The sequence below is a fragment of the Sapajus apella genome, unplaced genomic scaffold, assembly GCF_009761245.1.
Source record: "Sapajus apella isolate SASKATOON/1434 unplaced genomic scaffold, GSC_monkey_1.0 scaffold17, whole genome shotgun sequence".
Lineage (NCBI taxonomy): Eukaryota > Metazoa > Chordata > Mammalia > Primates > Cebidae > Sapajus > Sapajus apella.
In genome coordinates, this window is record NW_022436957.1 from 26,168,241 (window position 1) to 26,185,118 (window position 16,878).

General features: G+C 41.8%; 1 protein-coding gene across 13 annotated transcripts in view; it reads left to right on the forward strand.

Moving 5' to 3' along the window:
- Positions 1 to 1,269: 1,269 nt before the first annotated feature.
- GK (glycerol kinase) overlaps positions 1,270 to 16,878 on the forward strand; it is a 78,643-nt gene continuing 63,034 nt past the window's right edge. For 5 of the 13 annotated variants that reach the window (XM_032286178.1, XM_032286185.1, XM_032286182.1 and 2 more), the window contains exons 1-3: positions 1,270 to 1,531; positions 13,009 to 13,082; positions 15,831 to 15,937. In XM_032286178.1, coding sequence (XP_032142069.1) covers positions 1,454 to 1,531; positions 13,009 to 13,082; positions 15,831 to 15,937 — 259 coding nt within the window. In that variant the 5' untranslated portion in view covers positions 1,270 to 1,453. The remainder of the gene's footprint in view (positions 1,532 to 13,008; positions 13,083 to 15,830; positions 15,938 to 16,878) is intronic. The other 8 variants (XR_004271166.1, XM_032286174.1, XM_032286175.1 and 5 more) reach the window with 2 other exon arrangements.

The window sequence follows — 16,878 nt, forward strand, 5'->3', positions numbered from 1 at the left end:
AAAAATACAAAAAAAAATTAGCTGGGCATGGTGGCGCGTGCCTGTAATCCCAGCTACTCAGGAGGCTAAGGCAGGAGAATTGCCTGAACCCAGGGGGCGGAGGTTGCGGTGAGCCGAGATCGCGCCATTGCACTCCAGCCTGGGTAACAAGAGCGAAACTCCGTCCCAAAAAAAAAAAAAAAAAAAAAAAATGATATGCCATAGTATAAAAATACAGAATGCATACCGTGGAAGGACAAATATTGTTTTGTAAAGTTTTTCAATATATATATAAATGTATATTAGATGTATATAACATGTATTTACATGTGTAATAATTGTAACTACAAATGTGTTCCCCGCGCGCACACACACACACACACACACACACTCAAGCTTGGACTTGTTTTGTAAACTGTTTCGCAGTGTGGATCTTGGTTCCAAGTTTGAAAACCCTTAAAACAGAGGATCCAGAAGGATCCGGGCAAGGTAAATTCAAGGTCAAGGGAGAGTCCCTTTTCTGTCCCCTAGCCATCCAATGCAGTTAACGGAGGGAGAGGAAATGTCGTGTGGGGGAGGGCACCAAAGAGTGAGGCCAAACGTGGAGAAAGAGCGCGTCAGGACTGGGTGGTGCCGGGCGCCTTCTGCCTTAGTCAATTGAGGAACTTGGAGAGGTTGACTTTGGGTGCATTCGTTAAATACTAAACCGAAAGAACTTTCGCGTTTCTTGTCCCTGAAAAGCTTGCAACAGTGAAGGACTCGCGTTGCTCCTTGAGGTGACCCTATAAGGGGTCAGTCCCAGCCAAAGGAATGATTACGATTATTACCAGGGGCCAGATGTAGGGCGGTGGGCGGGGCGTGGGAAGCGCGGGAAGTCCGGGCAGGGTAGGTCCACATAGCGATTCACGTCGTGCTCTGCACAGCCCACCGGAGGGAACAAGCAGTTATACACACTTTTGGGACCCCTATCGAGGCGAGACCCAGAACACGAGTGGAAGTGCACTCTTTTCGCCGGCCAGAGGCGCCATCCGCCAAAGAGCAGTACTCGTCTCCGCCCCAAGCCAAGCAGCTGGAAGGCTCCGCGTCTACAAGCCGAGCCCCCACGTGACATACTGCGCGGGCCACCGCCTCCACCGCGCCCAGGCCCCGCCCCCGTGACGTATCACCGCCCTCTGCTTGTCCGAGCGTTCGGCTCTTTTGGGTTCGCTGATTGGCCAGCCCAGGTGACAGCACCCACCCCCACCCCCTCCGACACGCCCCTGGAGCCTTGGGGAACGCGGTGGAGGGCGGGGCCTGGGCCGGAGGGGCGGGGTGAGAAGGCTGCGCGCGGGTAAAGGGGCCGCCTCGAGCGCGGTCCGAGCGTTCAGCGGACGCGCGCGGCCTCGCTCACAGGACTCGTCACCCGCCCCTCCCCCTCCCGCCGCCGTCACCCGGGAAACCGGCCTCAATCGCTGGCGGACCTGAAGCTGGTTTCATGGCAGCCTCAAAGAAGGCAGTTTTGGGGCCATTGGTAGGGGCAGTGGACCAGGGCACCAGTTCGACGCGCTTTTTGGTGAGCCCGGGGTGACATTTGAAGAGGCGCTGAGCCGGGGAGGGAGTTGGGGGATGGAGGTGGTGGCTGTTGTGTCCCCATCCCGCGTCTCTTCAGCCCGGGACCCCGGCCGCTGGGCAAGGGAGGGAGGCTGGAACGGGACCTACCATATTAGGGGTGCTCCACCTGGGCCTGGGGGACCTCGGCCTCTCGTGACCTCCACGGCCGAGTTGAACGGTCTCAGTTTTGGTAGCGAAGCTGAGTCAACTACTAATGGGGTGACTCTTCCCCCAAAGGGAGCAGGGACTGTCCGAGCATCCGCGCAGAGCGGCCCGCTTGCAGGAGGGGACAGGTGGCCACATTGACGGCTACCGCGTTCTTCCCCAGGAGCATTTGGCCTGCGAGACACAGGACGTCCTTGGATGGGGGGAAAGCTGTGTCACGGCTGTGGTAGCTAACACAGCGCCCTTTCCAGCAGTAGAACGAATAAAGTATTGGAGTGATGATGCGTTGTCATCCTCTCCCACAGAAATTGCAGAGGGTTGAATAGTGGGGAGGGTGGCAGAACAAATTAGGAAACAATCACACTACACTGCTTTTGCCAGAATATTTAATTCTGAAGATTCGGAAATTTCAGCTCTGAGACTCTGTCCATTATGAACAAATGATTGTCCTCACTATGCTTCCCAGCATAATGTGAGATGGAAATTCGGTTTCTCTTTTTATTTATCATGTGTGACAGCACAGTTTTACCACAAAAGATTGCTATTTAAGTTACTCTGCTGATTAATTTTTGTGCAATTAGGAAACTTGCTCTTAAAGTGACCTAGCACTGAGTTCAGTAGATAATTTAAAAGTAATTGAGGCCGGGCACCGTGGCTCACGCCTGTGATCCCAGCACTTTCCGAGGCTGAGGCGGTTGGATTACCTGAGGTCAGGAGTTGGAGAGCAGCCTGGCCAACCTGGTGAAACCCCCTCTCTACTAAAAAATACAAAAATTAGCTGGGCATGGTGGTGGGCACCTGTAATCCTAGCTACTTGGGAGGCTGAGACAGGAGAATTATTTGAACCGGGGAGGCGGAGGTTGCAGTGAGCCAAGATCACACCATTGTACTCCAGCCTGGGTGACAGTGAGACTCTGCTTAAAAAAAAAAAAAAGAAAAGAAAAGAAACAAAAAGAAAAGAAGCCGGGCGCGGTGGCTCACGCCTGTGATCCCAGCACTTTGGGAGGCCGAGGCGGGTGGATCACGAGGTCAACAGATCGAGACCATCCTGGTCAACATGGTGAAACCCCGTCTCTACTAAAAAAAAATACAAAAAATTAGCTGGGCATGGTGGCGCGTGCCTGTAATCCCAGGTACTCAGGAGGCTGAGGCAGGAGAATTGCCTGAACCCAGGAGGCGGAAGTTGCGGTGAGCCGAGATCGCGCCATTGCACTCCAGCCTGAGTAACAAGAGTGAAACTCTGTCTCAAAAAAAAAAAAAGAAAAGAAAAATAAATCAATAAATAAGCAACTAAATAAAAAGTTAAAGTAACTGAAATGGGACAGGCCTGGTGGCTCATACCTGTAATCCCAACACTAGGAGGTGGTGGTGGTTGGATCACTTGAGGTCAGGAGTTCTAGACAAGCCTGGCCAACATGGCGAAACCCCATCTCTACCAAAACTACAAAAATTATCTGGGCGTGGTGTCATGTGCCTGTAGTCCTAGCTACTAGAGAGGCTGAGGCAGGAGAATCACTTGAACCCAGGAGGCAGAGGTTTCAGTGAGCTGAGATCGGGCCACTGCACTGCAGTCTGGGCAACAGAGTGAGACTCTGTCTTAAAAAAGTAAATAATAAATAAAAGTAATTAAAATGAATGCCTGCTGATAAAAGTCTATGCTTTCAATGGATATTTGACCAATCTGGCAAGTTGATATAAATAATGATTATTTTAGCTCTTCACTTCACTGCAAATCATGTTTTCCTGCATTATTTTAGGAATAACGCAGGAAATATTTGTGTGTATATATCTATACATAAATACACATGTGTATATTTATACATATGCCTTATACATACAACATATATATTTTATTCAAAGTCCTGTCAAAGCTGGCACTTGACTAAAACTTGCATTTGTGCTTTGATCCTGACATGTATTTTTTTTTGTTTAGAGTGAGAAGCTTTCAGTCTAATTTTGGTTTGAATCTTATTTAATTACTTATCCTGGTGTGAGCTGCTAAGGCACAGTTCCACTGTCTCTTGTATTGTTTATCTTTTGATCACACAGGGCAGGTTTCACTTTGTCTTATATTCATAGAAATGTTTATAAGATAATCCTGAATCATAAGTAAGAAAGTTTGCTTAACTAGATTTGATTAATACATAATATACACGATCGTCATCTTCCCAACTTAAGAAAGACCATTAAGACATGTTTGAACTAACTGTGGGTTGAAGTTTAAAGTCATATTCAAGAATTGCCCACACAAATCCCTGCAGGGGCCAGGCAGGTAGAAGGGGGAAAGCAGACTAGAGAGATATCTAGGCCAAGGGGACAGCTAGTGGCTGCCAAGCAGGAACGCAAGCCCAGTGCTGCCAGATCTTCAGATTAAAAGCTGGTATTCTAGAGTTTTCAATGGAATCTTTCAATTCTTAAATGTTGGCAATTAGTTTATAAAGCACTGTGGGAGCCAAACCAAGCATGGCAGGTGTTCTCAAGTTTATACAGCCTTTGCTCAATATGAAAATGCGTAAAATATTTCATAACTTTGTAGGCTTTCTTTTTAGGAGTCAGCTTGAACTGCCCATGCCTTCTTTTTGACTCTTCATTATTGCTGTCCATGTAGCCCAGCAATCTTCTTTATCTGCTGCAGGTTGTTCCTGGTCCCTCAGGTTTTGTTGCCCAAAAGACATCTTACTACGTCAATGAAGAAGGAGTTGATCGATTTCATATTACCACAATCAGTTGTTCAGTGTGTAACATGAACAACATGAGCCTTCAAAAATTGGCTCCTGTTTACTGGGCTCTGTGAGGTATATAAATAAGTTGGTCTCATTGCATATAAGCTAAGATGCAAATTCAGAAGACGCTCATTCTCATTCTCAGTAAAGTTGTCTGCTCCTTGAGAAGCAACTATGAAATAATGCTCTAGAGGCAAATATAAAAACCTTAGAGATCCTGTGTGAAGTAGTGAAAAACTTGAGAATGGCTTAGCAGGTGTTTTTTCCTTTGTTTGTAAGGAAACAGGTTGCTAAACTACTCCTTGCAAAATGCAGATAAAAGATTTGCTGAATAAGTGCTTCAATCACAAGGTGATTCCCAGGAGTTATTCCAGTCATATTGCTCCATGTTGTAATTATGACTGAAAAATAATTGCTTACCTTCTCAGGAAAGAATACAGTGGATAAGAGCTGTCATAAGGAAGCTTATAAAGTTAAAGATATTTAAATAATTTCCTGGCTATTATTCATTCAATTTGCACATTTAACTCAACTTTCCTGACACCGATAACCTCTAAGCTTTCTTCTTTTTTCTCTGTTAGCAATATTAACTTTCTCCCATAAGGAGAAAATGCTTTATTTGTGCTCTTTCATCCCGGGGAAATGCCTCTATCCCTATCCCCCATCTGCTTCTCTACCTCTAAATAGTGACTCAGCTGCCACCTTTTAGTGTAAGTCTTCCCCAAACCCTATTCGGAATTTCCCCCTCTTCCTATGGCACTTTTAAAAATACTTCTATTAATAGCTCTGATAAAAAAATAGCTCTGATTACCTTCCCCCTTGTATTATAATTGTATAACTGCTGTACTTGGGAGCAGGGACCTCCTTTTAAGCTATTTGTCATGTTGACCAAGATGTTTCATGAAATACAAAGAGGAACAGCACTTAAAGACTGCTCAGTGAGTGTTTTATGCATGTTTACTAAGTAGATTTTTATTTCTCTTTAATAAGTTAACTACATTTTAATTCTGGTTTTCTTACCTCTTAAAACTTTCTTACTTGGGTATGCTTGGTTAGTTAATTTCTTCTTAAATTTTAGTAGTAGACATACAATAGAACATGTTCATTTCTTCATCAAATTGTCAAATAATTAATCTTGGGACTTCATGCATATGCTTTGTACTAGCGGAACATTTCCAACTTATCTGATAGGAAAGTGAATTGGGGTTGGCACATAGTAACTCAGATTGCAGAGTAGGAACTTCTTGGAAAGAGAATTAGTGTAACAGGTTTAAGGAGGGGCCATTTCTTTGTAAGTCGAAAGTGTCAGCCTAAAAATCAACTTCCTTCTTTAATTTGGTAACTTAATTTTTTCCCCACTGTGATAATTTTTTTAAAAGACTTGTAATGTGTTGTGACTTGAAATGTGTCAGGTACTTTTCCAGCATTATCTCATTTAATCCTCATAACTCTGTGATGTAGATAGTATTTGTAAGCTTCTTTACACGGGTGATTAAACTGTAGCTGAGGATTGTGCCCAAGGTCGCAGAGTAACTGGTGGAGCTAGGATTCAAGTCCACGTCTGTTATACTCTGAAGCCAGTCCTCCTGACTATTGCCTTGGGTTCCTTAGCTGTCTAGAGCACTGTGAAGGGGAGATGAGAGAGGCCACTTTCTCACCTATCTATCAAGTGTCAATTCTGATTATTGTCACAAATGAATGAATCTTCACCAAGAAAAACATAGTTATAAATTGGTTTTACAATCTATTAAAAATATTGCCTTTGAATGAGTACTCTGGGTTATGATCATCTTGTGACTCAAATTCAGTGGGTCCTAGGCAGGGCTCAGGTGTGTCACTGTGGATAATGGTTGCATAATCATTTCATTTCAACAGACAGTCCATGTAAAGAATGACTAGAATTATAGCTCAGTGCTTGTTTTGGCAGGAAGCATTCCCTTGGCCCCAGTTGTCCCATCATACTTAGAGATCTCATAAGTCTTGCAGATGTATTTCCTCTTTCCTTCATTTATTTATTCAACTCATATTTATTAAGCACCCATTATGGGCCATGGAATAATGAACAATAAATTTGGTAAAACTAATTTGGCTCACAACTGGAATGAGGCCACTCTTGTGATAACTAGAGTGATTCTTTAGTTGTTTTCTTTTTTCCCCCACTACGTTTGCTTGTTTCCTTGCCTGTCATGTTATACAAGTAGCATGAACACATTCTCAACAGAGAGCTGCCACCCACTCTTGTCTTCTTGTCTGTCACAAGACTAGGTGGTAAGAGCTTTCAATTTTGAGCTTTTTTTTTGGTGGTTTTTTTTTTGAGACGGAGTTTCGCTCTTGTTACCCAGGCTGGAGTGCAATGGCGCGATCTCGGCTCACCGCAACCTCCGCCTCCTGGGTTCAGGCAATTCTCCTGCCTCAGCCTCCTGAGTAGCTGGGATTACAGGCACACACCACCATGCCCAGCTAATTTTTTGTATTTTTAGTAGAGACGGGGTTTCACCATGTTGACCAGGATGGTCTCGATCTCTTGACCTCGTGATCCACCCGCCTCGGCCTCCCAAAGTGCTGGGATTACAGGCTTGAGCCACCGCGCCCGGCCTAATTTTGAGCTTTTTAAGGGACAGAACCGTGTCTTTTTTTTTCCCCCAAAGCATGACACAGCATCTGGCATGTGGTAGAAACATGTTACATGAATCAACATTAGCAGCAAGGGACCTACTGTAGACTCAGGTGTATTGACTGGAATGCTTAAATTAGAAGAATAGACAGTTAAAAGGAACAAGTCAAAATCAGAAACTATAGCTGTATTTGATGTATGTATGTGTCATTTACAACAATTTCATTTTTAAGAAAAACATAATTTCATTTGCTGCTTTCTTCTGTGGCTTGTTGGAAGATGCCTTTTCTGGTCAAATTTGGCATGGAACATACTTGCGGCTAATATTTTTATTTTCAGTCACTCACATTTATGTAGTATGGTGTTCTCAAGAGGGAGTTTACATTTCTGAATAATGTCTTATCACATGGTAAAGTTTAGTGTGTCATAAAAGAGTAGGCTAGTGGGGACATCACATGGGGAGGGAAATGAATGTGCACGTTTATGATAGGATAGATGAATTAGTCATAGGATGAGTGAAGGAAGTCTACAGGACAGTTACTTAGTAAAGAGAGCATTTTGGCTCTCCACAACTCTCCTTGTTATAAGGCAGAGAATGCATATGTTGTTTCAGAAGCTTATTTTGAAACATTTTTTTGTTTTTGAGACAGAGTCTTGCTCTGTCACCCAGGCTGGAGCACAGTGGTGTGATCTCAGCTTACTGCAACCTGTCTCCTGGGTTCAAGCAATTCTCCCCCCTCAAACTCCCCAGTAGCTGGGATTATAGGTGTACACCACCACACCCAGCTAATTTTTGTTTTTTTAGTGGAGGTGGGGTTTTACCATTTTGGCCAGGCTCGTCTTGAACTCCTGACCTCAAGTGATCCACCTACTTCGGCCTTCCAAAGTGCCTGGATTACAGGCATGAGTCACCAGGCCCGGCCGAACATTTTTAAATAACAAATTTTCTTGTTTTTTCAGTTTTAAATTATTCTGCTCCTTCAAATCTGGAATTGAGTCATAGTTTGGGCATAGAGCTGAATATAGACCTGGTGACTTCCAATTGTGATACCACCACTTATAGGTAATAGTAATAATAATGATATGGCAGTAGTAGCAGCAGTGACAGTGGTGGTTACATCTTTTGGGTGTTTACTGTGTCTGCACTGAGCTAAATTCTCATCCTATGTGCACTTTCCTTGTTTCTTCCTTTTTAAATTGCCCTTCCCCCAAAACAGAATCGGGAATTGAGACATGATTTGGGTTTAGAGATGAATATAAGACTGGCTTCCTATATTCGTGATTCAGAATTAGTGATTTCTAATCCTTATTCTGTCATCCATTAGTGGTGGTGGGAGTAGTAATTGTCATAATAGTAATTATAAAAATAGTAGCGGTAGTAGTAACAATCTTAGTGTTAACAGCTTTTGGATGTATACTGTGCCTGTTCTGTGCTAAATGCTCTTCAGAAATTATTGTATTATCCTTTTACAAATGGAAAAATAGAGGCTGAGAAAAAAAAATGTCAAATAGCTGATGTGGGCAGGGCTGGAGCTCAATGTCCCCTAGCTCTCTGTGCTTCTGGGGTCTGTATGTGCTCTTTGCCTCCACATCACATAAAGCATAACGTTCTCATCTACCTTTCTGGCCCACACAAAAGTCTGGGAACGGATCTTTTTCTTTAAGCTTACGACCTAAAATAGAAGCAACTGATTACTCGATGTCTCCACTTCTTTGCCCAAGCAACACTTCAAACACACAATTTGTAATCTCCTATGCGTTCCTGTCCTGAAGCTATTGTTCCCACCCTATCCCTTGCCTGGGAAACACTGCCTACTCAATTGCGCTGACGTGTAGCTTGTTATCCCTGAGTGTTGCCCTTTCTCCTGCTTGTACCTCCTGAATTAATATCTCTCTGCACTTGCACTTCACTTCTCTCAACCCCATCGCAGCTGACCTCCTAGTGGCGGCCCCTGTATGTCTCATCTGGACTGCAGACACATTGCAGCTGCTCTTTCTGTCACAGCCTGGCCTCCCTCTAATCCTTTCTCATCAGCAAGTACTATGCACCTTCGCCCACCTGTACACCCTGCACTCCTATGCCCACTGTCCCACATGGACTCCCTTCTGTTCAACCTGAAGTCTTAGTTTAGAAGTTACCACTTCTGAGACCCCTCCTCGGACCCCCATAATTCTGGGTTACATGTCCTTTCTCCTCTTCATAGCGCTGACAGCCCTATGTGAGGCAGAGGTTACAGTGAGCTAAGATTACGCCACTGTATTTTGGCCTGGGTGACAGAGCCAGACCCTGTCTCAAATAAACAAATCCACCCCCCCAAAAAATGATCATGCTAGACATTTTATAAAGCAAATGGTACAGCCACTGCTATCTTTAATTGGCAATGATTTCTGAAATTTACTTGAAAAAAAAACTAGCATTCTTGCCTCTGGGCACTGTGTTCTAATGTGGAGTTAATTATCCTCCACCATAGAGTCTTGTGGAAACATCATTAGCCTTCTTTATACATTTGTCTATCTGCAGACAAACAAATGACCAGAGGGCTTCATGTAAATCTAGATATATGAGGAAGAAAGTACTCTAGGACTTCATGTACAGTACAATAGCCTCGGGCCACATGTGACTACTGATTACTTTAAATGTGGCTATGCTGAATTGAGTGGACTGTAAGTATAAAATATATACCAGATTTCAAAGACTTAGTAAAAAATCATTAATATTTTATAATTATCATGCCAAAACAATAATTTATAGATATATTGGCTTAAATGTGTCATAAATTAATTCCATGTTTCTTTTTACTTTTTTAATGAGAAAATTTAAAATTAGTATATGACGCCGGGCGCGGTGGCTCACGCCTGTAATCCCAGCACTTTGGGAGTCCGGGGCGGGTGGATCACGAGGTCAAGAGATCGAGACCATCCTGGTCAACATGGTGAAACCCCGTCTCTACTAAAAAACGACAAAAAAATTAGCTGGGCATGGTGGCGCATGCCTGTAATCCCAGCTACTCAGGAGGCTGAGGCAGGAGAATTGCCTGAACCCAGGAGGCGGAGGTTGCGGTGAGCCGAGATCGCGCCATTGCACTCCAGCCTGGGTAACATGAGTGAAACTCCGTCTCAAAAAAAAAAAAAAAAAAAATTAGTATATGACTTACATTTTTGGTTTGGGTTATATTTTTATTGGACAGGCAACACTAAAAAACATTTCAGGCCGAGTGCAATGGCTCAACCCTGTAATCCCAACACTTTGGGAGGCCGAGGTGGGTGGATCCTATGAGGTCAGGAGTTTAAGACCAGCCTGGCCAACATGGCGAAACCCCATCTCCACTAAAAATACAAAAACTAGCCGGGCGTGGTGGTGGACGCCTGTAGTCCTAGCTATTCAGGAGGCTGAGGCAGGAGAATTGATTGAACCCAGGAGGCAGAGGTTGTAGTGAGCTGAGATTGTACCACTGCACTCCAGCCTGGGCAACAGAGCAAGACTGTGTCTCAAGAAAATATATATAAAAACATTGCAGATTCCAAAAAATATTAAATCCAAAACGTATCCCACAAACTTGAGAGTGGTGCACAGGGTCAGATTCTAAACACCTAAAGGTAACATTGGTCTCCTAAGTTTCAGAGCTTTAATGAAGTAGGGAGGTCTAGGCTCCATCCTGGTACGTCCTAATGTTGTTTGATTGGAAAGCTTTATGGTCTAATAGAGTAAGTAGAATTTACCAAAATCTTTCCCTTTCTGTGTGTCTTCCAAAGATCTATAAATTCATTTTTAGCGTAAGGGCCTTGACGTTGCCCTAGTTAAAACTAGGAGGTGATGGAAGAGGGGTCTCACTCCATTAAGAGCCCCATAGGTCTGCTATTGAGGTTTTTATGAATCCAGCCAGCAAAAAGTGACACCTTGTTTCTTTCTTTCTTTTTTTTTTTTTTTTTTTCGAGATGGAGTTTCACTCTTGTGTCCCAGTCTGGAGTGCAATGGCATGATCTCAGCTCACTGCAACCTCCACCTCCCGGGTTCAAGCAATTCTTCTGCCTCAGCCTCCTGAGTAGCTGAGATTACAGGTGTGCACCACCACGTCCAACAAATTTTTGTATTTTTAGTAGAGCTGAGGTTTTGCCATGTTGGCCCAGTTCGTCTTGAACTGACCTCATGTGATCCACCCACTTCAGCCTCCCAAAGTCCTGGGATTACAGGTGTGAGCCAACACCTTGTTTTGTAACCTAGAGTCCTTTAGGGATTTGAGAGTAGCAGGGGAGCAACAGTAATATGAATAAAAGTGATACAGCTGGAGTTTCCTATTATAGTAGTTTTTCTGCATGTTTCTCATTTTATTTGATAATTTTTGTCTGAATAAGTACATGTAATAGACCATATTTTTTGCACATTCAGCAAATACTTATTGAGTACCAACTCTGGGCCTGGCACTATTCTAGCGCCTAGAGATACTTCAGTGAATAAAACAGGGCAAATGGAACTGGCCTCCTAGAGACATACCCTAATGCTACGTTGTAAATCAGAGGGCTATCACATTGTGTATGATGTATGATGTGTCAAGTTAACCTTTGACTTGCAAGATATTTTATCTCCTCGAAGGACTTCAGAGTTTGCCCTCTTGCTTTCATTATGTTTATTTTTCCTCCAGAAAAGGGGGAAGAGGGTATGTGTGATGTAAATGGAGGGAGGCAACAAGTCACAGACTCAATGCTTTTTCATTTCTGAATTTGCATTGAACAGGTAATTTTCTCCCACAGGAAACCTAGGTATGGAAACAGTTTACTAATTGGAAGTGACTTCACTGCTGTAATCACCGTGATTTTGGAAGTTAATTTTAATCAAAATATGCATCTTACTTTGTAAGATTAAGTAATTTGACACTCAAATATAGATACTACAACATGGAAAAAATATATGTGAAAAACTTGCTACATTTTAAAAAGTGTTACTTTAGTAGTGCTAAAATTCTAGAGGATTTTTAGCACTGACCAGATAGCACTTTGTTAGTTTTCATCCATTGGTTTTAATGTTTTATATCAAGGGTCAGCAATTTATGACAGGCATGTCACAGAGATACTTAGCTGGATGGGGCCAAGTATATACTTATTCCTCTACTAACAGGACTCTGGCTCCCCCCTTTTTTTTTGAGACAAAGTCTCACTCTTGTTGCCCAGGCTGGATGCAATGGCATGATCTTGGCTCACTGCAACCTCTGCCTCCCAGGTTCAAGTGATTCTCCTTCCTCAGCCTCCCGAGTAGCTGGGATTACAGAAATGTGCCACCACATCCAGCTAATTTTTTGTATTTTTAGTAGAGACGGGGTTCCACCAAGTTAGCCAGTCTGGTCTCGAACTGCTGACCTGAGGTGATATGCCTGCTGTGATTTCCCAAAGCCTTGGGGTTACAGGTGTGAGCCACTGCGTCTGGCTTTCTATTTCCCCTTTATAAGAGCTAGATGCATAGCCGCACTTCCCTTCAAAAGAATCTGCACAGTACACATTTATGTGTCTGAGCATCTGTGACCCTTTCTGTCTCCACCTCCAGGATAAACAAGGAGTGGAACTTTATACCATTGCTATTATATCACTGTATCAGCTCTCTTTTATTATTCTTGGTTCCCTATTCTGTAAAAGAAATCCATACTGTTAATTAATGTGTTAAATTTCCTACAACTAGAGAACCATTTTGGTTTTGTAAGGAATAGGGAATTGCCTCTTAATTTACCTTTGTCTTCAATAGGTTTCTTTTTACCTAAAGAGAAGTTATTTCTGATGCTGACTTATATCTTTTATGATTCCATATGAAAATGAAGTCGAACATCGTGTATAGCATTTCATCTCATTGGACTTTTCCACCAGTGAACAAGAACTTTAGTTACTGAATAATTTTAAACATCTTTGATATCTGCCTGCATTTTTACATTAACATTGTAATATCTTTTTCAGGTTTTCAATTCAAAAACAGCTGAACTACTTAGTCATCATCAAGTGGAAATAAAACAAGAGTTTCCAAGAGAAGGGTATGTTTCCTAATTTAATATGTAAAGACACATGTTTGTTAGTCCATCTCACCTGACTTGCCCTGTGGATTTGTTAAGTAAACTTGACCAGATACCCTCCTGAAAAGATTTGAGAGGTTGTTATTAGTTAAGAAAATATGCAATAACTTGCTATGTCTTACATGTGATGAATTGATGGCTTAGGAATTCAGTTACATACAAGCAAGGAATAATAAAGTAATAAGGCAAAAGTATTAACTTTGAAGTCATTTAGTTCTGTGTTCTTATTGTTGCAAAAATGCTGCTTTGCTGATTTGAGTGTCAGGTTTGTTTTATAATAAAGGTATCTGTACTGGACCCCAAACAGTAAAAAAGAAAAAAAAAAGAAATAAAGGTATCTGTTTTTTAAAAAATATTCACATATCTTATCATCTAATACTAAAATCACATTTTTGGGAATAGTATTCATATATAATAATTGTGATTAAATACAATGTTAAGTATATTATTTAAAATTTAATGATGTTTATGATAATAACCACATTGGAAAAACTGTTGCAGTTTCTTGCAAAGCTAACCATACACCTGCAGCATTTCACTCTTAGGAATTTACCCAAGAGGATAAAAGCATATGTCCATTGAAAGACTTGCACATGAATGTTTATAGCTCCTTTATTTTTATTTTTTATTTTTTTTTTTAGCTCCTTTATTAAAAGTAGCCCCAAACTGGAAACAACCCAAATGTCTGTCATCAGTACAATGGATAAAAATGGAATACCATTTTAGTAATTTAAAAAAAGTTAACAGATACTTGCAACAATATGAGAGAATATCACTGGAATTATGGAAAATGAAAAAGTTGGATACAAAAGAGTATATACTGCATGACTCCATTTATCTGAATTTTTTTTTTTTTTTGAGACGGAGTCTTGCTCTGTCACCCAGGCTGGAGTGCAGTGGTGCGATCTCAGCTGACTGCGACCTATGCCTCCCAAGTTCAAGCGATTCTCCTTCCTCAGCCTCCCGAGCAGCTGGGATTACAGGTGCACGCCACCACACCCAGCTAATTTTTGTATTTTTAGTAGAGATGGGGTTTCACCATATTGGCCAGGCTGGTCTTGAACTCCTGACCTCATGATCCACCCACTTCGGCCTCCCAAAGTGCTGGGATTACAGGTGGGACTGGCCTTATCTGAAATTTAATAGTAGTCTAAACTAATCTAAGATGATAGGAATCAGAAAAGTCGTTGTCTGTGAGGTGTGTGTGTGATTCACTTGAAAGGGGCATGAAAGAACTTTCTGGGATGCTGGAAATATTTTGTATCTTGACTAGGGTGTTGATTAGATGGGTATTTCCATTTGTCAGAACTCAGCAAATTGTGCGCTTAGATCTGTGCATTTTACTGTAAAGTTTACTTCAATTTAAGAAATAGAGAAAAAAATTGACGTCTTACCAAATTGTATTGTCTTCTTCATGTGAAAAAATGTTCAATTTTATAGTTCCCTTGTTTAATAATACAAGTTATTGATACGTTAGCAGCATTAGTATGACCGTCCACAAGCCTGAGCCCAGTGCAATTTGTAAAGAGGATACCTGAGTCTTGGCTAGATGAAAATTATAAATACACAGAAGGAGACTGGGTTTTCAAAAAGAAGTTAGAGACTGGCCAGGTGCGGTGGCTCATGCCTGTAATCCCAGTACTTTAGGAGGCTGCCATGGGCGGATCACGAGGTCAGGAGTTCGAGACCAGCCTGACCAACATGAAGCCCCCATCGCTACTAAAAATACAAAAATTAGCTGGGCATGGTGGCACATGCCTGTAATCCCAGCTACTCAGGAGGCTGAGGCAGGACAATCACTGGAACCCAGGAGGTGGAGGTTGTGGTGAGCCAATATGTCACCACTGCACTCCAGCCTGGGTAAGAGGGAGACTCTGTCTCAAAAGAAAAAAAAAAAGATGTTAGGGACAGAATTCAAAGCCCAGGAAAGGGAAGCATTTAGGTAGGCCTAAGAAAGAGAAGAAAGGCAGTTGGAATTCCCTTGCAACTTTCGTATCCTAAGGTAGAATCATTTTAGTTTGCAGTATTTCCACTTTTGGACTTTCTCAAATTACCATATTTCTCCTAGGCTTCTCACCCTTCTAATTTACAATTAGCCTTTCGTCCTTCTGAGGCCCTGGTACCTTACCAAAATTGTACTGAGATTAGGTCTGAGAACTTGGAGCACTTTTCTACATGAAATAGTTAGAAGAAGTTTTAGATTTTCCTCTAAATTCCAGCAAAACATTTTGGGAAAAAGTAGCAAAAAGGAATAGTATACTTATTTGACTTTTCAGAATTCCTTTTGCTTCCCAAATATATTTTTCTCAAGAATAATAAATATATTTCTGTCTACTTAGAAATAACCAGTGGTTAGTGAAACATGCAGATAGTTAATCAAAATTAATTAAATCCACAGGATAGAAAGAAGGGGAACTAATTTCTTATTGGACTTGGAAAAATAATTTTAAAATAGGTAGATATTTTCTGTTTGTGGCTTGCTATTAGTGGCCTCCTTAAATGATTAATTACTATGTGGAGAATAATAAAATTGTAAGGAAATAGGCTTTTCTTGAAATCATTTCTTTAAAATGTGGAATGTAATTTGCTTATCTGATTTACTTTAATGTATGCATTAGCCACACCCTCATAAGTTAACATTTCTATAGAAAAAAGTTACATTTGTTTTGCTTTCTTACTGACTAACCAAATGCCTTCTTTTGTTCAAAGATGGGTGGAACAGGACCCTAAGGAAATTCTACATTCTGTCTATGAGTGTATAGAGAAAACATGTGAGAAACTTGGACAGCTCAATATTGATATTTCCAACATAAAAGGTATTTTAATAAAATATTTTACCCACATGGTATGACTTACTTAATCAAATTCATTAATTTATTCTTTCAGCTTATAATTGAGTGCCTATTCAGTGCCAAGCATTTCTGTGAGAACTTGAGGATACAATGCTAAACGGGAAGATTTAAGTTGTTTTCCTCATGGAGCCTTTATTTGGATGGGGACAAGATAATAAGAGCAGACAAATATAATTTCAAATACTAAAAAGTTCCATCCAAAAACTGAAAACCAAGTGGTATGGTGGGTTGTGTGTAGAAGGGCTTGCTTTAGATTAGGTGGCCAGGAAAAGCCTTTCTTAGGATGTGACACTTTTGCTGAGATCTCAAAGGGCAAAAGGGGTCAGCCATGCAAGTGTCTAGAAGAGTGTTTGAGGAAAAGGATGTAGCACATGCAAAGTCTCTGAAGTAGGAATAAGCCTGGGACATTTCCGGGTTGGAAAGAAGGCCAGCGTGTCAAAAGAAAACTAAAAATGTTGAGCAGTGAGAGTGGGTAGAGGGTTTTGGTAGGAGATCAAATTGGGGAAGTGGGTTGGGCCTCATCAGCCATATTTAGGATTTTGGATATTATTCTTAGTATCATAGGGAGCCATGAAAAAGGTAAGTAAGGCCACAAGGGATGACTTGCAGTATAAAGGCAACTTTCTGGTTGCTGTGTGGAGAGTGGAGGGTAAAGGCATAAGTGTGGATACAGAGAGACCAGTGTGGAGGCTGCTATGGAAGTCCTAGAGAAGATAGTGGCTTGATCTATGATGGTAACAATGGAAGTGGAGAGAAAGGGACAGAATTTGCTGATAGAATGGATGTTGGGGTATCAGAGAGAGTAGCGGGGTTAAGAGAAAAGATTGGTTAAAGGCGATTCTTGGGTTTTTGCCAGAGCTCCTGGATAGATGAGGATGCCTTTCACTAAGAAGAGAAAGACTAGA